Below are 24,570 nucleotides of genomic sequence, written 5' to 3' on the forward strand. Positions count from 1 at the left end.
TCAGGGGAGTAGAGACAGATCGTGTGTTCATACAAAGTCCCTCCCTTCCCCTCTCCCTTCCCCTCCCCCTTCCCCTCCCTCTTCCCCTCCCCCTTCCCTCCCCCTCTTCCCTTCCTCACCCCCTCCTAGACAGTCTCATCACCCACACGGTGAGGGAACACAATTAACCCCTTCCCTGCCAGTGTCATTTATACAGTAATCTGTGCATTGTTATAGCACTGATTGCTGTATAATTGTCAATGGTTCCAAAAATGTGTCAATGCCCGATCTGTCCACTGATCAAAATCACAGATCGCCGCCATTACTATTAAAAAAAAAAGAAGAAGAAGAAGAATGCCATAAATCTACCCCCTATTTTGTAGACGCTATAACTTTTGCGCAAATCAATCAATATACGCTTATTTATTATTTATTTTTTCTACCAAAAATATGTAGAAGAATACATATCGGCCTTTTTTTTTTTTTTTTTTTATAAAACACGTGGGATATTTATTATAGCAAAAAGTAAAAGATGAGGGTTATTTACAAAGGCAAATTCACTTGGAAGTGCAGTCACTGTAAATCTGAAAGGGTAGATCTGAAATGAGGGGAAGCTCTGCTGATTTTATCATCCAATTATGTGCAATCTGAAATGCTGTTTTTTATTTTCCTTGCATGTCCCCCTCAGATCTACAGCGACTGCACTTTCAAGTGCACTTTCAGTGCAATTTCAAGTTTACTTTGCTCTTTTAGTGCAAAGTGGAGTTGCCTTTAGTAAATAACCCCCACTGTCTATTTTTTTCAAAATTGTCGCTCTTCTTTTGTTTATAGCGCAAAAAATAAAAACCGCAGAGGTGATCAAATACCACTAAAAGAAAGCTCCTATTTGTAGGAAAGAAGGACATCAATCTTGTTTGGGTACAGCATTGCACGACCGCGCAATTGTCAGTTAAAGCGATGCAGTTCCTGGTCATTAAGCAGCCAAATCTCACAGGGCTGAAGTAGTTAATACATATCAGTTATATTGTTGTTAGTTATTGACCCCCCTCCCCCATATCTATGTTATGGAGATGAGAAGAGGGGTAGGTTTCTGCAGTACTGACCTGTTTTAGTTCTGACACAGTATGATTAATGTTGTCACTCTAGGACAGGAAGTGTTTTTCTGTCGGTATTGCCAGATAAAAATAAAATAAACTCTTTTCAAATAAAATGAATGAAGCTGCTACATCTGAGGACTAGTAATATGCAACATATTACTACTTTTTTTTTTTTTGGGGGTATATTTTAAGTCCTTGTTTTCACTCCTCTAGAATACACTAGTTTGACCTTTTAATGTTTTTTTTCCTTGTTTTGAATGCAGAAATCAGAGCATGGTCACTTAGCCAATCAGTATTGAGAAACTAGACAAGTTAATTTTCAATCCTAAAAATGTTGTCTAAACAGCGTTGTTAAATGATAACTGTCTCTAACTCGTATTGCTATATGGGAAGAGCCAGCTAAGTAAACAGCAGCGTGCTCCGGGACAAAATACCTTTTGGGTGGCCCCTGACAAGCCCATTACACCTCCCAACTATTACACAAGGCACCGATACATGTTGGTTCTCTGTTAGATGTACCAGGACATCCAAGGAGGATGGCGCATCACTATGCTGGAGCATTGAAGGTATGAACAAAGAGATAAGTACAAGACTGATAGGTAATAATGAATTATTACAATGACTGGTCCACCCAAAACTGAAAATTGCTGATAGGAGGAACAATTTGCGACTTGTATCTCTCATGGACTCCAGCAAAGGGATCTTCCAACCAGAGATTTGAGTTGAGAATTGCATGGGCATGCACAATTTTAAAGCATGACATGTTTGGTATCTATTTGGCATAACATCATCTTGTATATTTTACCAAAACATAGGGACACAATTAATCGTTATTTTTTTTTTTTGATCAAGCTAAATTTTTTTGATCAATCAAAATACTCACTTCTCCGCCGGCTTCCGGGTCTTCAGGGAGTTCCGTTTGAGATTCGGTGATGTCACGGGCATAGATGTCACCAGACTCCTCCCCCCTTCCCCGAGTGCCTCTGACAGCTAACAAAGGAAAGGGGGAGGAGTCCGGTGACGTAGAAGTTCTGATTGAACGTAACGTGTACGGGGAGGAGCTACGCATGACGTCACCCGCTGCTGCCCTACAGAACTAACACGCTTGTCGGCTTTACATGCTGTGTTTTTATCATCTTTATGTGAGTAGTTTGTGTTTGAACACAAAAATTTTATCTTATACTTAAGCGGTGAGCACTTAGATCTTTTCTTTCTACCCATGACCTGGCGTCCTTGCTGAGATCTAAGGAGATGTGAGAGAAGTTTATGGTTCGTGTTAACCCTTTTGATACCCGCTTGTATGACCACCTGTTTGCACAGGGGTCCATGCCATAAGGTGAGAGTGATTAGTTAGACCGGAGGTGGAGGGATTGTCACGCTACTGTGGAAAAAAAAAATGACTTACATCAGTGCTACAGTTTGAATTTAAAATGTATTTGTGTAAACTGTGAAGTTAAGTCATGGATTGTGGAAACTAACTAGTGTTGGGTGATTGTATATAGTGTATACCACATTTACCACTGACTAATGCAGAGTTGCAAGGCAAGGAGATCAGCTAAAAGTAGTTGGATCTGTATGTGCGTTATAATTAATCGAAATTAGTTGATTAATCGATTAAAAAATAATCGATTAATCGAACACGGACATTTTAATCAGTAACAGCCCTAATATATATATATATATATATATATATATATATATATATATATATATATATATATATATAATATTTCTATAAAAAATTGTTTAAAAAACTGCTGCGCAAATACAGTATTATATAAAAAATTTCAAATCCACCAATTTATTCTCTATGGCCTCTGCTTTAAAAAAAAAATTATGTTTGGGAGTTTTAGGTAGGTTTGCATGTGCAAATGCTGTAATACCAAATCATTTACACCGCATTCCTGTTCAAATCGCATGCGATTCCTTGCAGTGAGATTTGAACCCATTAATTTTGTATGGGCTCAAATTGCACTGCAAGGGTATTGGTTTTCAGTATCGGTGAGTACTTGTGTACAATTATTGGTACTGGCTGGTAAAAAGCCTGGTATTGGTGCAACCCTAATTCTAAGATATTTAATAGCAAATAATACTGATTGTTATGTGCTAAGTGCCAGAAAAAAGCCTGGTCTTCAAGTGGATATTTAAAGCTAATCAAATTTAATTTGGAATTTGCAGTAACATGTTGAAGCTTTTATTAAATTTTAGTGGCTGGGTTTACATTGACCTTTAATATCTTTTAGGACTCAGATGTGGAATTTGCACGCACTGGCTATGGGAAGAACGCAGTGAAAGTTCTCCAGATTAAAAGAGAAGGCAATAGACATTTTATTAAAGAAATTGAGGCCTCTGTTGAACTCACTCTCCAGTCAAAGAAGGATTATCTATATGGGGATAATTCTGACATCATCCCAACAGACACCGTGAAGAACACCATCTACGCTCTAGCAAAATTTAAAGGGGTAATTCATCTTTATCCTTCAAACTAACTTCATAAATGTTTAAAATGAAGTAATGTAAAGGAAACCTAATTAAGAATATTATAGATAATACAGTATACTTGCAACATTACACATTCTATTTGAAGGTTAACAAAGGAATTATTACTTGCCCTGTATTTGGCCCTTTTCATCTGTTACAGCAGGGGATATGTTGGCCAACTACTTACCTTGTTAGTTCTTTGCATAAATTTATATGGGTTCCTGGTATGCTGAATCTATTTATTTTGTTTTAGATAAAAAACATTGAGGAGTTCTCTCTGGAACTTTGTAATCATTTCCTGACATCGTTTGACCATGTTACGCAAGCAAGAACTTACATTGAAGAAGCCCCCTGGAGACGCTTTGAAAAGGTATCTAGATAACCTATGCCTGAGTTTTGTAATCGGCTAAAAGGTCTCACATGGCCTATAACCCAATGTGACCAGTCGGATGTCACTACTCATAAAGCACTGCTTAATTTTTGCTAGCAACGTGATTCATTTAAGTATTTGATTGATCAGGTGTAAATTCTTGGGGGATGATTTATAACAAAAAGCTGATATTAAGTAGACCAAAACCAAATGAAACAATACCATTTAGATGCCCCAGATTCATTATACCAGCCAACTGGCCATACTAGTTGCAGGTGCTGGCTGGGCTGAATACCGGCTCGTCGGGCACATTCAAGGCTACAAGAAAATGGCGCCCTACGAAACACAAACTGAGCATACAGTGAACCTTACCATGTTTGAGAATGGTTTCAGCTTTCATGGCAGCCATGCCATGCTTAGTACAGTCCCACTTAAGGGGGTTCCTTTTGTTGTTCTATATCACTTAGGGATGTGGGCACAATTTACATACTCCACTTTAACTAGCAATTGTATTGTATAATGGTTTCAGCTTAGTCCGATAAAGTAGGGTTCACTGTATGCTCAGACTGTGTGCGTATGGGTGCCATTTTGTTTTAGAAAGTGGATATTGATATGTTCAATTTACTAAATGCAGGCTTCTCTGATGCAACAGAGAGACCTCTGTGATTGGAGGAGAGACAGTCATGTGATTTTACAGGTCATGTGACTCAACTCCTGCCTTCTTCTTTTTTTTTGTCTCGGCTTTATTTAGTTTCTGTTGGGCTCTACCAGTTTTGGTTTCCCGAAGCCAGCAGAGCGCAATGCATATTTGTACAGCATATTGCTGAGATTTATAAATGTGTGGAGGCCTTGTGTTCTGTTTTTTTAAGCCAGTTGGCAAGTCCATTGTTTTTAATGGACCCCTTTAGTGATCAATGTAAAAGTGTAGATTTAAATCAGAATTGTGGCCCTGCTACAGCTTGAAAAAAAAAAAAAACCAGCGGAACATTTATAAACCACAGAGCTGTGAATAATGTTGTGGCGAAGGCAGGAAACGCTCACATTCTCTCTATGAATGTTTTACTGAGAAAATACACATTTGATTTAAATTTGGTCACATCAGGAAGTAACAAAAATTCAGTAATAAAGTATGTTGTAGAAGGAAGGGCTGTCAGCACTTATTAGATGTTTAGACATTCAGTTACCAAAGAAAGGATCTGAAAGGGATGAGAATAGGGATTTCATAGATTACAGTAGATGTAAACCCTAACTGGATGACATTTAGTTTGCTAAAGCACTGCTATTTGCACCTTTTTATATTGTTTTTTGCATCATATATAATCCATGCCCCGATTCACCACCAGCAACAGCCATGTTGGCCAAGGACCCCATCCATTAGCCTCCTGCTCAGAGACGAGATGGGGTACACACTCACCTGAAATGTGGAGAAACTCCGCCATATTTGTTCACTCACATTCTTTAGGCCTGAGAACCACCTCTAGAAATAAAGATTGTCCATACAATATGCCTTGTGATTGGCTGTGTGTTGACAATTAAGGAATGTTCAAACACAAAATATATATTCTTCACTTTACTGTAACTTCTCAGAGATGGCCATGACTTCTAACATCACATTGACGTACTAACAGAATTCTTGAGTGCAAAATGTCATACACAGGAGTAGACATTTAGTAGTTGTCATTCTTGGGACGCAGATAATCTGTAAGCCATCTTCCCTTATCACCTCATCTCCTTGGGAGCACCAGCTTTGGGACAACTTTCTCCTTGTATACTAAGCCCCCAGCATTCAGCTTCCATCACCAAGTATGTTTAAGGTGCCCTTATTAATTCACCAACCTCTCTCAATGTCCCCTCCATAGTTGCATACCTCACAACTTTTAGAGATGGGAAAGAGGGACACCTATTAGCAAAAGTACAGTGGTGTGAAAAAGTCCTCATTTCCTGTTCCTTTGCATGTTTGTCACACTTAAGTGTTTCGGAACATCAAACCAATTTAAACAATAGTCAAGGACAACACAAGTAAACACAAAATGCAATTTGTAAATGAAGGTGTTTATTATTAAAGGTGAAAAAAAATCCAAACCATCATGGCCCTGTGTGAAAAAGTGATTGTCCCCTAAACCTAATAACTGGTTGGGCCACCCTTAGCAGCAACAACTGCAACCAAGCGTTTGCGATAGCGTGCAATGAGGCTTTTACAGCGTCCTGGAGGAATTTTGGCCCACTCATCTTTGCAGAATTGTCCTAATTCAGTTACATTAGAGGATTTTCGAGCATGAACGGCCTTTTTAAGGTCATACCACAACATCTCAATAGGATTCAGGTCAGGACTTTGGCTAGGCCACTCCAAAGTCTTCATTTTGTTTTTCTTCAGCCATTCGGTGGTGGACTTGCTGGTGTGTTTACGATCATTGTCCTGCTGCAGAACCCAAGTTCGTTTCAGCTTGAGTACACGAACAGATGGTCGGACATTCTCCTTCAGGATCTCTTGGTAGACAGCAGAATTCATAGTTCCTTTTATCACGGCAAGTCTTCCAGGTCCTGAAGCAGCAAAACAGCCCCAGACCATCACACTACCACCACCATATTTTACTGTTGGTATAATGTTCTTTTTATGAAATACAGTGTTCCTTCTACGCCAGATATACTTGGACACACACCTTCCAAAGAGTTCCACTTTTGTCTCATCGGTCCACAGAATGTTGTCCCAAAAGTCTTGGGGATCATCAAGATGTGTTGTGGAGAAATTGAGACGAGCTTTGATGTTCTTTTTGCTCAGCAGTGGTTTTCTCCTTGGAACTCTGCCATGCAGGCCATTTTTGCCCAGTCTTTTCCTGATGGTGGAGGCATGAACGCTGACCTTAACTGAGGCAAGTGAGGCCTGCAGTTCCTTGGACGTTGTTGTGGGGTCTTTTGTGACCTCTTGGATGAGTCGTCGCTGCGCTCTTGGGGTAATTTTGGGCGACCGGCCACTTCTGGGAAGGTTCACCACTGTTCCATGTCTTCGCCATTTGTGGATAATGGCTCTCACTGTGGTTCGCTGGATTCCCAAAGCTTTGGAAATGGCTTTATAACCCTTTCCAGACTGATAGATCTCAATTACTTTCTTTCTCAATTGTTCCTGAATTTCTTTGGGTCTCGGCATGATGTGTAGCTTTTAAGGATCTTCTGGTGGACCTTACTGTGTCAAGCAGCTCCTATTTAAGTGATGCCTTGATTGTGAACAGGTGTGGCAATAATCAGGCCTGGGTGTGGCTAGAGAAATTGAACTCAGGTGTGGACAACCACAGTTATAGTATGTTTTAACAAGGGGGGCAATCACTTTTTCACACAGGGCCATGATGGTTTGGATTTTTTTTCACCTTTAATAATAAACACCTTCATTTACAAATTGCATTTTGTGTTTACTTGTGTTGTCCTTGACTATTGTTTAAATTGGTTTGATGTTCCGAAACACTTAAGTGTGACAAACATGCAAAGGAACAGGAAATGAGGAAGGGGGCAAACACTTTTTCACACCACTGTATGTAGGTGTAGAACACACACCCTGCCATGCCCCTTCAAATGAGAATTATACAAAAGAAAATTATTGGGTAAACCCACAAGTGCTCTTTTTACCACTCCTATTCGTTTATATTGGCTTTGAAAATGAACAAATTCAGCAATTTTAGAAATTAGATGAAAGGTTTAGCTTTGGGAAACACTTTTTGATAGAGCATTTTATATAGTACTACAGTTTATTGAGAAAGTATTCATACCCCTTCAAATTTTCCACATTTTGTCATGTTACAACCAAAAAGGTAAATGTATTTTTGGGATAAATGGGATTTTATTTGATAGACCAACACAAAGTGGCACAAAATTATAAATGTTTTTCAAAATTATTTACAAATATGTAAAAGGGTGGTGTGCATTTGTATTTAGCCCCCTTTACTCTGATACCCCCTACTAAAATCTAGTGGAACCAATTGCCTTCAGAAGTCACCTAATTAGTAAATACAGATGTTCTGTGAAGCCCTTAGAGGTTTGTTAGAGAACCTTAGTCAACAAACAGTATCATGAAGGCCAAGGAACACACCAGACAGGTCAGGGATAGAGTTATGGAGAAGTTTAAAGCAAGGTTAGGTTTTACAGAGTATTGACTCGGGGGCTGAATAAAAATGCATGACAAACTTTTCAGGTATTTGTTTGTAAAAACATTTGAAACCATTTATGTTGGTCTATCACATAAAAGTCCAATAAAATAAATATAACTTTTTTGGTTGTAACATGAAAAAATCTTGGAAATTTTCAAGGGGTATGAATACTGTATATAGAGCAGACCAAGATGAGGGACAGAGGGTCTTTGTTTCAAATGAGGGACAGTCCCTCGAAATTAGGGAAAGTTGCAAGCTATGATGGTTCTGCTCATCTGGACACTTTCCCAGATGACACTCTCACTTCCAGGTGTACTAGTATTCACTTCAGAGAACTCTGGCCTCAAAGGCCTTTTTGCATCCCGCTCATGTCCTGCACACAACCATAATAGTCAGGACAACTACACTTGGTCCTTCTTGAACTACCTCACCCAGAGATGCAGCTCTGTTAACATCCCTAGGGCAGTAGCCGACTGCATATGAAAAGCTCTAGGGTGTTTGGCTCCCATGCCCCAGTTCCCTAGGCCCCTCCTATCCTGACATTTATATGGACACTAATCCCATACATTTCCTCCTAAAGGGGACTAACACCCAATTACTCCTATCCCTATACCAGGTTATATTATTGTAGGACCCTCTAGTGTGCTAGGTGGTTAGTGTAAAGCTGTTGGCATAGGAAAATTTACTTTAGCTCTAAGCCTGAGCTATTGACCTTAATCTGTCTGAGTGACTGTCAGATCTTCACAGTGATCCAGCTAAGTTCTGCAAGCAAGTGTGTGCTGGAGGAAGAGGAGTTGTATATAGAGACGGTATATAGGAAGAGTTGTCCCTGAAGTTTTTTGTTGAAGTCAAAGGGTATCGCATAACCTCCCATCCCTATCCAAGTTATTACCCTCAATAAATAACAAACAAAAAAAGTCACTGACTGTTCTCTGTTTCAAGAATGCCTGTGTAAGTTCGGTGTGACGGGCTGTGCAGGTTGGAGAATCCCAGTTTAATTGCAGCTTCTTAGGTGCACTACATTGGTAACGGAGTTAGCCAACTACACCTGCTAATCAGCAGATGCATAATAAATGGTTCTTTTGTTGACGCAATCTTCACCTCCTCAATTTCAGTCCTGACATTAATAATGTTGCACAGTGAAAGTCCAGCATTACATAGGATGGCTGTCAAACTCTTCCATTTTTATCACTGTAGGTCCCTATAGGTGGTTTCTCCAATGAAGCCTGTTCTGGGCCTACCACGAAGGGTAGTAATCCCAGCATTTTCAGGCACCTTGGTGGCCCAGTTGCAGCATCCAACCCAGCTATCGGCAGAGTGTCAACTCTATGACAGGCTAAAATCAGCGGTGACTGGTCAATCTGTACTCACCTTTAGAGTGATTTGTGTTCAGGAATGTATGCTTCGAACGCAGGAATTCTGCATTCAGGGTATGCGTCCCTGAACTCATATTCCCCGGATCACAAGTACCACTCAGTACAGCATCAAACCACCACGTATTTCAGCCTATTTTGATTTTGACAGGGTGCTGGCAGTGGGATGGACGCTGCAATTGTGACACCAAGGTGCCTGAAAATGCCAGGATTTTACGGTGAAAGGCCAAATAGTCCATGTGTATATAACCCGGGGGGGTGGGGGTGGCGGCAACCTGTTGATCGCGATCTACCTGCCAACTGCGGGTAGGTGACGTGTAGATTATGAACAGGTCCCTGCTTTGCCAACCCCCATCACTTAGGTGCCAGTCTTCACCCACCTCTGCCCTCCTCCATTGCTGTCATCCTCATGGCAACACAGCTCAGGACGGAGGGTGAGATCTGGCAAAAATAACATTTCAAGTTAACAGCAGGTGATTGGTTGCTAGGAAACGGTGCGTTTTTAGCAACCAGTCACCTGCTTGGGGGGAGGGTGGTTAGAGGACACTGCTGTGGAGGGCAGAGGACACCACTGTGTGTGGGGGGGGGGGGGGATGTGAAGGGGACAGAGGACACTGCTGTGGGCAGGGTCGGCACCAGCAAAGGGATGCTTAGGTTGCTAAGGTGGGGGGGGGGGCGTATAATCGAAATCTCCAGCCACTTGCTGGCCATTCGGATTTTTAAAATGCCCATCTTCCAATGATCCCCCTGTGTTTTCCTCCTGCAGCAGCTGAGAGCCTCAGTTACTGCAGGAGGAAAATCCAAATGCCTACCCCGCTGCCCCTCCTTTCCTTGTTCGTCTCTTTTATGCTGCCTGCCCAACCCCTCCCCATGTGCTCACGTTTCACCAAAGCCCCCCAGCAGGGCTCCTAAAAAAATTTAAATTGTATTAGGAATATTGTAAAAATGTATAAAAATAAGAACTACAGACATCGTCCACTGCTCTGACACTGTCCTCTGTTCTACTGACTGACACTGTCCACTTTTAAGGTTGGCTAAGTTTATATTTTTACAGTAACATTTGTTCTATTATATTTTTCTAAGTTGTTCTTACTATTTTTAGTTAGGCCTTGCTAGTTGGGGTGTTTTTTTTTTCATGTTGTTCAGATAGATCTGTACCATTCCAAGGTTGCCTAACCCAGATATAGGCTGCTGTAACTTATTTGCTTGATAAGTATCCTTCCTTGTGTTTCTCCAACTTCATTATACACAACCTTAGAACCAACGCTTGTCATATAAAACATGACTTGTCTCTGCTGTGTTGTAGGATGGGGTGCAGCATGTTCACGCATTTATCTATTCATCAGAAGGTGTTCATTTTTGTGAAGTGGAACAAAAGAGCGGAGGTAAGCTTATTTAAGAAATTATTTTGATGTGCCTTTCTGTAAATTGTAATTATTTTCTATTGCAGTACACAATCCATGACAAAAGAATGATTCATATTACATTGTACATACACATGCACCTTAGAAATGACGTCTCCAAGCACATCTTCTTCTTTTTGAGTTTTAAGTGGGTAATTAAAAGCATTGTAATTCTGTGTCATTCTGCTCAAAAAGTGTCCATTTCTGTTTTTATTTGTTTTATGCTTGGTGAAGGTAAAACGTCTGCAGCATTTTACAGAGTACATCATTCATGTCTCCAAAGCTACTTTGAGGAGTAGATGGGACTCCAAAACATCCATCAAGAACCTGAATTGCATTTTGGATGATCTAGTTCTAGTCATATGGTCTGTCCTAACCCCAATTTTGCTGGAAATGGTTTGAATTTTAAATGTGGAGAAATATTGTTAAAGAAAAAAAATATAGATTTCTTCATTATAGATATAAATCCCATGCAGTTTCCAGAAAAATGTTTTTTGCTATAGAGATAATTAATGTAAAGGACAGCTTCATCTTTGCACGTGTATGGTAACTCCAATTTCTAAATTCCTATGGGTAGCCACACCCATGGCTGCCTCCAGAGGACCTTGGGACCTTGGAATACGCTTACTTCTAGAAATGAATGGGGCCATGGCATTCATGCACAGTATAAAAGGGGGGCCTACTAGGACCTTGTTGGAAGTAACATTGCTGGAGTAGGGATGAAGGTAAGTATAGAACTAAGCTGTCTGTAATCAGCACTGCATGGGCATTTTTTACAAGAAAACCTCACCAATTACAAGCAGTCAGTAAGAGATTTATAACTGTAACTGTATAGCCGTTGCATAATGTATTCCAAATGCAGTGTGACCAGTTTTGAAGTGGAAGATGTTGACCGTTTAGGTGTTCTTTACAAGCACATTTCCTTGTAATAACATTAATTAGTGAGTGTGCCTTTCAATTCCTTAGAAATCCAGCTGTCCACTTACCAATGAAAGTCACTCACCAGACAGTAATAGGGCATTCACCTACTAGTAGGTGCGGGGGGGGGGGGGTGGGGGGGATTGTTCCTTGGGAATACAGGAAGAGTTTGAGGGAAATAAGTCAGTAAAAATAATATTTTTATTCTATAAATGATGAAACCATTTACAGGTTTGCCCTAGAACCTTTCATGGGGTACTACAAGCTGCCCACGTGTTGAAGAATTCTTGGCTGGCCAATGCACTTTGAGTGTATATAGATGATACAAAGCACAGACAAGCCTTCAAGATGCTTCTAAAGCCCCGTGCACACGAGAGGACTTATGTCCGACAGACTTCCGAAGGAGTTCCGTCGGAGTTCTGCTGGAATTCCAACGGAGTTCTGACAGACTTTTCGGCTGAGCGGACTTGGCCACACACGATCACACTAAATTCTGACGGATTCGAACGTGATGACGTACGACTCGGCTCGAATAAGGAAGTTCATAGCCAGTAGCCAATAGCTGCCCTAGCGTCGGTTTTAGTCCGTCGGAGTAGCATACACACGAGCGGATTTTTCGAAGGGGACCGGGTCCGGCGGAGTTCCTTCGGAAAAATTTGAAGCATGTTCCATATTCTAAAGTCCTTCGGACTTTGGCGAGTCAAAAGTCCGTTGCAGCCCACACACGATCGGATAGTCTGACGGACTCAGTCCTTCGGACTTTGGATGTTGAAAAGTCCGCTCGTGTGTACGCGGCATAAGGCAGCCTTTTTTAACTCAAAAGAACCCTTGAAAGAACTTTTTAGGTCTCAGGAAGAATGACCCTTGCATTGGTGGCCATTGGGAAGAATTCCCTTCTTTACAGATAGCTAGATCAATAATGTCATTGGTAACTTGTCTGCGAGGTGGACGTTGCTCATTGCTCAAGGAACCCTAGCAATTTCTGGAGGAACCCTAGGATTCTCTTCAACCCTGGTTGAGAAAGGTTGTTCTAGGGCAGTGTTTCTCAACTCCAGTCCTCAAGGCGCCCCCAACAGGTCATGTTTTCAGGATTTCCCTCAGATGAAACTGCTGTGGTAATTACTAAGGCAGTGAAACTGATCAAATCACCTGTTCAAAATAATGGAAAAGCTGAAAACATGACCTGTTGGGGCGCCTTGAGGACTGGAGTTGAGAAAAACTGTTGTAGGGCGTGACCTTGAGGATGTATAAGCTAAACTACAACTTCCTCTGGGTACTCTGGGCAGAGATAGAAAAATGTCAGGTGGCGCCCCAGTGAGAACCCATCTGTCAGGGAAAAGCATAGCATGTATCAAAACCCTCCTCTGCACAGATTGCCAGCCCTCTAATGGAAGCAATTCCCAATGAATAGGGCAATAACCTATGGTTTAGACAATAGCAAGCCAAATCTAATATAATCCAGCAATACCGCCAAGCTGTACTTAGAATTCTACAGGCTAACAGTGTGTATTCTGGTTACACCTTTCACCCAAATTGTGTTCATTCAGCAAAGATCAGAATAAACAAACCTGAGGACTGAACACAGAAGGACCATCATAGCGAATGTGGGTCAGAAGTACAGAGGTAATGAGTAACAGGGCCAGGAACTGGAAAAACATGCAGGAATGGAGCACCTGATAACACAAATAGTAACTAAGCTGGTGCCTTCTACACTGTAGATATACAGTAGACCACATGTTTAGAAATAATTATGGGAAGTATTGGGAATTGTATTTATCAGTGCCACGGACTGTTATTATATTGCAGCTGTCTCTTGCTCACAGGGTTTCAAAGCATCCGTTTTACAGGCGTTTGGCTTTTTTTTCTTTTTTTTTAGTCTGTAAAAGGCACCTTTGTGTTGACCTATGTATGTATCCATGAACACATAGGCATTTACAGGCATCTTTTAAGAACAGAATTTTACAGGGTGAAAAAAAAAAATAAGATCACAAGAGCTTTCAGGAGAGGACCAGGAAAAAAATGTTAGACACGCCTAAACACATGAAAATGCGCCTAAATGCTAGAAGCGTTTAGGCAAGTTTGAGCATTAATGCATTCCAATGCCCAGGATAAATTAACATTCTGGGCAGTGGAGTCCTTTACTGCTGAAACACTTGACGCTCTTAAATACGCGTGCAAATTGCAATATGCAGCTTTAGGCTTGTTTTTAAGCAGCTGTTCAGAGGGGCTAAACAGATGCCCTGTGTACATGAGGCCTAACAGTTACTGTACCCCTTAATGGCATAATTGTTACAGGCAGTCAGGGCCGCTGATAGGGCAGTACAACCAGCCCTGTTGTACCGGGCCTGGCCAGCAGGGGGGGGCCCGAGCAGCTTTTAACTTCTAGCTAAAAAAAAAAAAAAAAAGCTAAATAACTATATTAACCCCCACCCACTTGATTACTAAGGTATATAAGGAATTGACTTGTGTGCATTTAGTTCCACCTTCCTCCGTGTCCATTCGGTGGGAAAAAAAAAATGGAAAAGAATATCATTTTCTATTTTTCCAGACCTAAATGTGACAGATCAGAGGTAGCCTGATGTAAATGGACACAAGTCGGTGGTGTATGAAGACACAAACTGAATGGGCACAGATGTCAAAACACTGACATCTCTCCCATTCAGATGCAGTTATGATTGGTGGGGCACTGTAAATGTTACATGTTCCAGCTCCTGCCTCCAGACACCCCCATCCCCCCCCCACAATGACAGTGTGGAGGCAGGGGCGGAATGAGGGGCGGGTTGTGGGCGGAGCCAGGGTGGGTTGTGGGTGGGGTCAATGGGGGCCCCCGTCAGGTAGGCTGTATGGGGCCCCATGATTTCTAAAAGCGGCCCTGCAGGCAGTAGTACTATGGTTACCATGCCCAGGGCCAGGACAAGGGGTGGGCGGAAGGGAAAGCTGCCCTGGGCACAGCGTTTACTGTAGCGATGGGGCACAGAGTAGTGACAGTTACATCACTACTTCTGTTAGCCCAGCGCTGAAAGGAGAGGAGGAGAGAGCCGGCCTGAGGTGTGGGCTGTGATCTCTCTCCCCCTCCTCCTCATAAGCTTAATGATGGGGGGTGCAATTTGGCATCTTTGCCCTGGGCACTGGATGATTGGCCATACCCATCTAAAACAAAGCAAACAATAAAACCCACCTATATGAATTGTTTTTATCTGTCAGTGGATTTGTAGTTTGTAGGTCTGTCCAGCTACCTTTTGTGATTCAAATAACTCTGCCAGGCCAGCCAGTAAATTATAGTCACTTTATCTTTTAAAGAGTTTAAACAGACCTTTCACCAAATGCAAAAAGTGTCTCACCTCCCACCCCATCCAATGTAAAAATGCTGCATTTCACATTTAAAGAAGCATCCATTTGGAAAGTTACAAAATCTACTTTTGCCAGCAGTGCCTATGTGAAAGTGATGTAACAGTCCTTCCACTGAGATCCTGGGAATGCTGAGGCTCATGTATCTTGTGAGAAGTTGCAAGTACACTATTCTAGAGTCTTGCCTTCAATTTTGCAGGAAGGACTGTGATGTCACTTTTTCTGGTTCCAAATCCAGGTGTAAGCTAAGTATATTTAACTTGATGCAAGGTCTACGTAAGGACTACATTGGTGTCACCTCTGTACCCCCCACCTGTTGCTTGGACAATGCATAAGAAGCAAAAGACTAATAAGTCACCAACTGAGTTCACTAGGACCTAATTGGGTTCTAGTGCTGCCCCTCTCTCTCCCAGGCTATTTGCTGTTGTGTAGATGACGACAGGGGACTTGTGTCAAACCAAATCCAGGTATACATTCTAGCTGTATATCAAATAAATGTTTTTAAAATTTACAACCACATTAAAGTAGTACAAAAGGCAATTTTTTTTTTTTTATAACAACCTCCTAATAATTTGCAGACTAAATTAAAGTAAACAATTCCTTACTAGACATTATGAAAACCATTACAAATTGATTATTGTCCCTTTGCTTCCATGTGCTGCTTCCCTGAACTTCTTGATGGGGAACGCTCACACCTATTGCCACAATATTAGCTTCATTGGGACGACATGTCCCATTATTTCCAGTTTGAACGTGTATGCTTGACCCCTCAGATAAGATTTTGAGGACACTGCCTCGGAAGCCACTGCCAATCACTTCCATTGGAGGGGTCAGAGGCGGGTCTTTGTGTGCCTCGTGTCCTCTTCAACTGCCTGTGCATGTTGGCACAGGCAGCGTGCACACGTCTCCCTATAGTATGATCCTGGGAGTGCACATGAATGGGTGGCCCCATGGAACCCTGAAATGAAAAAAAGAATCTATTAATATCAAATAAAATCGGGTTATACACACACACACACACACACACACACACACATATATATATATATATATGTGTGTGTAAATATATATATATATATATATAATCGAGAGAAAGAGATATCTATAGATATCTGGACTTTATCTTTAATTACACGACTAATGCCACAGTAACTATACCCAGTCATAATGCTGTTATTACAGCCATCATGTACATTATACAGCCATATACTTATTAATACCATTGTTATTAACTAACCACAGATTTGTCTTTAATGTTCTTTTTCTTTGTTTTTTTTGTCCGACTTGTGTGTAGGTCAGCCAGTGATTCATTCTGGGATCAAAGAACTTCGGGTCTTGAAGACAACTCAGTCCGGGTTTGAAGGGTTTTTAAAGGATAAATTCACAACACTCCAAGACGCGAGAGACCGCTGCTTCTCCACTGTGGTCAACTGCAAGTGGAGATACAACACCAATCAAGGGGTTAACTTTGATTCTAAATGGTACGTAAAAGAGACTTGCATGACCAACACACAGCAAATGCTTAATGTTCCTACAGACGTTTAAAGAAAGGAGGTTTAATAATATAGATTCATAGAAAAAAAAGCTGCATTCACGCTTGACTAAAGAATTGACTAAAGGATTCATTTTCCCCTCAATGATAAGTGGTCCAGACCCTGATGGGGTTTACTTCCTCTTTTTTCCCCTGCAAAGTAAAAGCATAATGGGCTAGTATGCATTGCATACTAGCCCATTATGTTGCACTTACCTGCCATTGAAGCCTGCGATGTCCTCGCTGGTGGCCGCATCCATCTTCATGCCTCTTTCTTCCGGGGCCGTGGACTCAGGCTCTCTGACTGGGCGGAGTGGCGTGATGGCACAGGCCCTTTAGAAACAGCGCAAACATCGGCGCAGGTTTAGGAGATATTCCCAGTACCTACGGGTAAGCCTTATTATAGGTTTACCTGTAGGCAAAAGTGGTGTAACTAGGTTTACAACTACTTTAAAACATAGGCCAAAACAGTGAAAATAATACTCAAATGCCCCTCCAAACCTGTGTCGATTGGATCAGCATGTGAAAAGACTGGTGGAAGACAGACAGAATTGGCTTGTTCTGCTCCAGTAGACTTCAACAAAATGGTGGATGTCTGCACTCAGACCCCGGGGGCGGCCCGTCCTTTAAGGGCACACGGGCACCGCCTCCCCTTTCCATCGCCGCTGCCACTCTCTATTCATGCATCTGGCCCCTCTCAGGATGCCGGACGCATAAATTACAGCGGCAGGGCATAGCCAGAGGCTCTAATAGTTTCAAAATAGGGTGGACGTAGAGCATTGCGCTCTGAGCCCAACCAGGTGTGTTTGAATAGCAAATTAATATTCGCTATTCTAACACTGAATCGCATCTCCGCCAATCGGGAAGCCTGGGTCTGATACCCATTTCCTGATTGACTGAAAGGACAGGCGATCTTATTGGATGCCTAGAAGGAGAAGGAGGAGGGAGATGCACGGCAGAAGCCGCTGTGATCCACAGGAGGAGGAAGGAAAAAGCCTGTGGCATAAATGTGAATGAATGAAATGGGTAAAAGAAGGCTTCAGCTCCTGTTCTCCATTTGTAGAAAACTCCACAGATGCGTTTTGCCCTTTTCGGGGGCTTATTCATACTTTTTCCTCCAGCTCTGTGAATGTATAATGTGTGTGCTCAATAAAGACATGAGCAATTAAAATTGTTTGTGTGTTATCAGCTTAAGCACATTGGGATAGATTTAATAAACTGGAGCACGCAGAATCTGGTGCAGCTGTGCATGGTAGACAATCGGCTTCTAACCTTAGCTTGTTCAATTAAGCTTTGGCAATAAAACCTGGAAGCTGATAGGTGTCTTTGCAGAAGTGAGCCTGATTTTGCACTCTCATTATTAAGACCCCTTTCATACTGGGGCGTTTTTCAGGCATTTTTCAAAAGCGCCTGTAAAGTGCTTGAAAGAAGCCTCATCTGCAATCCCAATGTGAAAGCCCAAGTGCTTAAAGAGCCCTTTCACAGTGCCAGCACCCGAAAAACGCTCGTAACTCACCGCTTAAACTAACAGCGCTTTACCAGTGTTTTTCGAGCGCTTTTAACCTTTGCTAGTGGCCAACTAAAGGCTTAAAAGCGCCCACAAAGCGTCACTGCCAAAAGCACTTTGCAAGCGCTTTTCAGGCGTTTTGCAGGCACTTCCCATTGGTTTCAAAGAAGCTGCTTGCAGGACTTTTTTTGACACCCTGCCAGCGCAGTGCCTCTGTGTGAAAGCACTCTGGCTTTCACATTGGGATTGCAATTGCGGCTTCTTTCAGGTGCTTTATAGGCTCTTATTTTAATGCTAAAGCACCTGAAAAACACCATAGTGTGAAAGGGGTCTTGGTGTGAAAGCACTCGGGCTTTCACATTGGGATTGCAGATGAGGCTTCTTTCAGGCGCTTCACAGTCGCTTTTTGTAACGCTAAAGCGCCTGAAAATCTCCCTACTGTGAAAGCGGTCTAAATAAACCACATTTTGTTTATCTATTAGATTAGAATCGGATCACATTTCATGCCAAATTATTGCCGAAAACCAGTTAAGGCCACGTGGTTCACAGCCTTTTTCTTGCCACTGTTTGTGTAATGCCACGTACACACGACCAGACTTTTTGACAGCAAAGGTCCAACGGAACGAGTCCGTCGGACAAATCGATCTTGTGTGGGCTCCATCGGATCTTTGCTTGCCAAAAATCCGGTGGACTTTAGAAATAGAACATGTTTTCCAGCAGTTTCTTTCCCTCTTCTGAAGAGAGAAAAGCATTCCATACCGCCCATATCCTGGCATACTGCTCACTTCTGTCCTGGGCTGAGTATATTAAATCTTCCACAGGCCCCCACCTTCCTCACTTTATTTAACCACATTGCTATTGTTGGTGGTTTAGAATCTTTCCAAGAACGGGCAATACATCCCTTGGCCTCATTAACCATGTGACACAGTACTGAGCTCTTATATTTTCTTATTAGGATATGTGAGAGGTGCAACAGAAAAAAAGCCGGGTCATCCAGTATTCGATATTCTGTAAATTTTTGCATAATTTTTTGCACGTCTCTCCAATACTGTTTGATCCTGGGACAGGTCCAGAAAATATGTAATAAAGTCCCCCGTCCCCCGTTGCACCTCCAACATTGATCTGAAGCTCCAGGGGAGAACCTCTGGAGCTTCGATGGGGTATAGTACCACCTCGTCAACAACTTGTAATTTAATTCCTGAATTCCAGTGCAGATTGATGTGTTTAACGAGAGGTATATCATCCTCTGACGTTGATCTGATGAGAATGTCCTGTCCAAGTCCCTTTCCCACTTTACAAAACATGGCATCTCATAATTATCTGGGGGGGCTATAAGCATTGTATATATCTTTGATATCGTTCGAGACATAGGTTCCTTCTCTTCACAGTATATTTCAAATCTAGTTAGATCTCGTTTATAGTTTATTACTGGACCTAGTGACTCAAAGATAAGGAAACCACCATGTAGTGGGATTAAGTAAATTGTATTCGTGGGAGGCAGGATGGGTGTTCTTCTTTCTTTTTTTCTATTTTTTTTTCTTTCTTCTTTTTTTTTTGGAGGGGGGGAGGGTAGGGGGGAAAAAATTAAAATAAAAGGAGGGAAAGTGGAATATTTATTAACAGCAGAGATAAATAAGAAAGGGTTCTCAGTTATTTAAACTAGGGAAACAGTATTTTTGGTAGAGAATAAGATGGGCTGAGAACCGATGAATGTTTGTATGTAACTATGAAGATGTGTGTAATTTGACTCTGTGACCTCCTTGAAGTTTAAATAAAGAATATATATAAAAAAAAAAGAAATAGAACATGTTTTAAATTTTTTCACTGGAACTCCGCCGGACCGAGAAATCCATGCGTGTGTATGTTAGTCCGACGGACAAAAAACGACGCTAGGGCAGCTATTGGCTACTGGCTATGAACTTCCTTATTCTAGTCCGGTCGTAGGTCATTGCGTTCGAATCCATCGGACTTTGGTGTGATTGTGTGTGGCCAAGTCCGTTCATTCGAGAGGTCCATCGGAACTCCGCCGAAAGTCCGTTGGAAAGACCGTCGGACCTAGTCCCTCGAAAAGTCCGGTCGTGTGTACGTGGCATGAGAGTTAGTGTATATGAAATGCTGCTGGGTTGGGTAAATAACGGCGACCAGCACAGCTAAAATATTTCTCCTTCTTGGATAAAATACTGCTCCAGGTTCCTTTTTCAGTGCAGGTTTTATGGCCAAAATTCTAGGCCACATCATTACATGAACTTTGCTAAACTGGAGGATCAACCACTCCGATCTTTGATTCTCCCCTTCAACAAAGATCACATGACCAATGTAATTAATGTAATTAGCTTATAAATCCTGTGTGATGTTTTTTTCCCTTAAGGCAAATTATGAAGGAAATAATCATGGATACATTTGCTGGACCATATGACAAAGGAGAGTACTCTCCATCTGTCCAGAAGACTCTTTATGACATCCAAGTGTTGGGTCTCAGCCGGATTCCAGAGGTATTTTCATCTATCCAAAAGTAAAAGAAATGGTGTTTACCCCTGACAACTTTTCAGAACTAAAAAAAAAAAAAAAAAAATTTAATATACTAAAATAAAAGTCCAATAATAAAGTAGTGATTTAGACAGAGAGATGCAAAGTATTTCTTTACTTCACACAACCTCTATGTGTATAGTGCTCCCGCCACCACATTGAACAGAGGAAATCATCACTTTATTATTGGACTTTTATTTGAGTATATTAAGTTTTTGCACAATATTATCACCATTATCATTGGACTTTTATTTTTAGCTTAATAGGTTTTGCACAGTTTTATTATCACCATTTATTGTGAATTTGTTATTTATCTATGGAGCGCTGTCACATCTTATTACTGTTATTCTACGTGGGAGCACTTTCAGTGACAGCAGCAGCATCTCTGGTTGTTTACATTTCTATTTACATTTTTATACTGCATAATAGCGTGCAACTATTTTACTTTTAATTTGCAGTTCTAGAAAAAGTGCCACCATGTCCCTGCCATACCTCCTGTCCTCTTTCTGCTGCCTGTGCTCTTGGCCCCCCCACCCACCTCACAGTTCTGTGACAGAGAGGCATGGGAATGGCAGCACCCCTCTTGATTCGTCACTCGGGGGACATGCCCCCCCCCCCCCCACCCTAGTTTCGACCTTGGGGCAGCCAGTGTGCCCATTGTATGTCTATGATCAAGCTAACTGGACAGCACTGATCACAGGCAAAATGCACAGAGGCAATTAGAGTGGCTCTGTACCCTGTGATTGCTTTGAAAACACAGCGATCACAGATGTAAACACTGCCTGTGTTTACATTTGAGAGCCCTCCCCTTCCTCTCACAACTCACCCCCTCTTCTGAACATCTTATCTATATCCTGTCTCTGTATTGACCTGTATATTAACCCCTTCACTACCCTTATCCTGGAACACAATAACACCCTCTTCTCCATCCTCCCACTCTATGGAACCTGTCAATTACCCCTTCACCTCCTCCTCTCTGTGCGTGAAATGTATGCACTGTATCTAATAAACCATTAACAAGTTCCATGTTTTTACTACCTCAATACCAAGTTTTTTTTTCCAAAACATTATGGCAAAAAATTAAATAACATTAGCGGTCAATGGGGGAGTGTTTGCACTGTCCTGGCATTTTATTTGATATGTTTTATAACAGAATTTTTCCTTTATATCCACTTGCCCTCTGGAAGATTTACCCCCCTCCATTTTTTTGCTTTTTGGCACTGTTACTTTAACTGACAATTACTCTATTTGTCATTTTTTCCCCCACAAATAGAGCTTTCTTTTGGTGGTATTTGATAACTGGGTTTTTTTATTTTTTGCTCCATAAACGAAAAAGACCAACAATTTAAAAAACAAAAAACAAAAAAAACAATAATTCTTGCTTTCTGCTATAAAACATATCCAAAAAAAAAAGAAAAACGAATTTCTTCATATATTTAGGCCAATATTTATTCTGCTACGTCTTTGGTTAAAAAAAAAAAAAACAATAAGCGTAGATTGATTGGTTTGCGCAAAAGTTATAGCCACTACAACCTATGGTGTTTTGTATCTATAGTGGAAATTTTATTTATTTTTATTTTATACCAGTAATGGCAGCGATCAGCAACTTATAGCTGGACTGCGATATTGACCATCTCACACCAACTGACACTTTTTGGAAACCGGTGACACAGTCACTGTACTAATGACACTGTCTGGGAAGGGGTTAAACATCTAGGGCAATCAAAGGGTTAAATGTGTGCCTAGCCAGTGTTTATGTGTTTACTATGTGATACTTTTATTCTGGGACGTGCAGGATTTACATCCCCATTAATGGGACTTGCTGATTGGCTTGCGCTGTGACTAATCACCCCCCCCACTCTGGAAGTGTCGGATCACGTACTAGGTTTGTGATACGGCACAGGAGAGCCACTCTGCCGCCGTGGGTAAAAAAGAAAAGAAAAAGAAAATAACAAACCTCTAGCTGTCTCAAAAAATAATATAAACTTAATTTGTGTACAGCGTTGCATAATGGAATAATTGTCAAACTATCACAGCACTGAAAACTGATAAATGGCCTGGTAATTAAGTGGTATTGCAAGCTGGTACTTAAGTGGTTAATCTGTTATTCTGTTTGCAGTGAACATAACACCAATGGTTCCTCTTTTGATATAAAGCAGCTCATGGCAATTACTTCTGCTTTTTTAAAGCAATTAATAGAATTTTAAAGAAAAGGACATTGCAGAGAATTGATTAAAATGTTTTGTTTTCCTTAGAAAAAACAATAGAACCAATATATCTCAATTAGCCAAACCCATTATTTGTATTTACCCTCACTTGTACATGGTTAACAGTAATATATATATATATATATATATATATATATATATATATATATATATATATATATATATATATATATATATATATATATTTATATTTATTATTATTATTATTAATAATAATATATATATATTTTTATTTTTCAGATTGAAGAGATTGAAGTTATTTTACCAAACAAGCATTATTTTAATATTGACCTGAGTAAATTTGGCCTAAACAACCAGGATGAGGTAAATTATCTCAAATCTCAATACTCCTGTGGTTAGATGGATAACATTTATCTGAATTATATTTTCTTCATGTAGCTTTCAGGCTTTTGCTGTTCTAGATTTGAATATGTTTGTACAGACAAAATAATTTATATCGTATTTTTTAAAACAGATCTTGCTTCCCTCAGACAAGCCCTATGGAAATATCACTGGCAGTGTCCGAAGAAGAATACCATCAAAGTTATAATTTTTGCAGGAGTAAAGAAAGTGTCTGTTTACCAGTGTGATTTACTACTGCCAGAAATAAAATATTAAAATGATTTCATTCACCTAAATTCTACTTTATTTGTTTAGGAAGAAAGCATTTCTTTTGTATTTTGTTTATATAACGCCAACAGTTTATGCAGCGCTTTACAATATAAAGAGCGACAGTACAGTTACAACACAATAAAATACAAGAGGGTTCGGAGGGCCCTGCTCATATGTTTACAATCTAATAGGGTGGGACAAGTGGTGCAAAAGGTTATAATGGGGGGGGGGGGGGGATGAGCTGATGGAAGTGATAAAAGATTTGTTGGATAGGCTTCCCTGAAAAGATGAGTTTTCAGGGATTGCCTAAAGGCAGCCAGAGTAGGAGATGGCCAGACAGATTGAGGTAGAGAGTTCCAGACAGTAGCAGTGCCTCCAAAAGGGTGTCTCCTGCCACCCCCTCTAGCACCAATAGATGGGTGCTGGGGGTCCTAGTAGATGACGTTGGCATGCAATGCCAAGTTGCTGCAAGCAAAGCCATTAGAATATTGGCATGCATTAAAAAGGGAATTAAAAACGATAATTCTCCCACTCTACAAGACTCTGCCCCGGCCGCACATAGAGTATGCCGTCCAGTTCTGGGCACCAGTCCTCAGGAAGGATGTGCTGGAAATGGAGCAAGTACAAAGAAGGGCAACAAAGCTATTAAAGGGTCTGGAGGATCTTAGTTATGATGAAAGATTATGAGCACTGAACTTATTAACTCTGGAGAAGAGACGCTTGAGAGGGCATATCATTTCAATGTACAAATACCATATTGGTAACCCCTCAATAGGGATAAAACTTTTCAGTGAAAGGGCATCTAAAAAGACTCGCGGCCATTTACTAAAATTAGAGGAAAAGGAATTTAACTGGAAACAGTGTAGGGGGTTCTTTACGGTAAGAGCAGTTAGAATGTGGAATTCTCTTTCACAAGCAGTGGTTTCAGCAGGGAGCATAGATCATTTAAAAAAACTATTAGATGGGCACAACATACAGGGATATACAATGTAATATTGACATAAAAGCGCACACACACACAGGTTGGACTTGTGTCTTTTTTCAACCTTACCAACTATGTA

General features: G+C 41.0%; 2 protein-coding genes across 5 annotated transcripts in view; one reads left to right on the plus strand and one right to left on the minus strand.

The window, feature by feature from the left end:
* DNASE2B (deoxyribonuclease 2 beta) overlaps window positions 1–2,077 on the minus strand; it is a 59,049-nt gene extending 56,972 nt beyond the window's left edge. The window contains exon 1 of the mRNA XM_077450350.1: window positions 1,960–2,077. Within this exon, the coding sequence (XP_077306476.1) occupies window positions 1,960–2,021 (62 nt within the window). The 5' untranslated portion in view covers window positions 2,022–2,077. The remainder of the gene's footprint in view (window positions 1–1,959) is intronic.
* On the plus strand, window positions 1,483–23,529 carry LOC143926544 (uricase-like). 4 transcript variants are annotated; one of them, XM_077450353.1, is made up of 8 exons: window positions 1,483–1,642; window positions 3,320–3,538; window positions 3,811–3,927; window positions 10,743–10,821; window positions 16,400–16,586; window positions 20,512–20,635; window positions 23,138–23,221; window positions 23,373–23,529. In XM_077450353.1, exons 1-8 carry the CDS (start codon window positions 1,613–1,615, stop codon window positions 23,445–23,447), a joined length of 915 nt encoding a protein of 304 aa, XP_077306479.1. In that variant the 5' UTR covers window positions 1,483–1,612; the 3' UTR covers window positions 23,448–23,529. The 4 variants fall into 4 exon arrangements, with proteins under 4 accessions (XP_077306479.1, XP_077306480.1, XP_077306481.1 ...); XM_077450354.1 differs by lacking the exon at window positions 1,483–1,642 and adding an exon at window positions 2,180–2,218; XM_077450355.1 differs by lacking the exon at window positions 1,483–1,642 and adding an exon at window positions 2,326–2,345.
* Window positions 23,530–24,570: the final 1,041 nt, after the last annotated feature.

The sequence above is a fragment of the Lithobates pipiens genome, unplaced genomic scaffold (genome assembly GCF_037356315.1).
Source record: "Lithobates pipiens isolate NorthernLeopardFrog02 unplaced genomic scaffold, aLitPip1_a1.2 Scaffold_23, whole genome shotgun sequence".
Taxonomy (NCBI): Eukaryota; Metazoa; Chordata; class Amphibia; order Anura; family Ranidae; genus Lithobates; species Lithobates pipiens.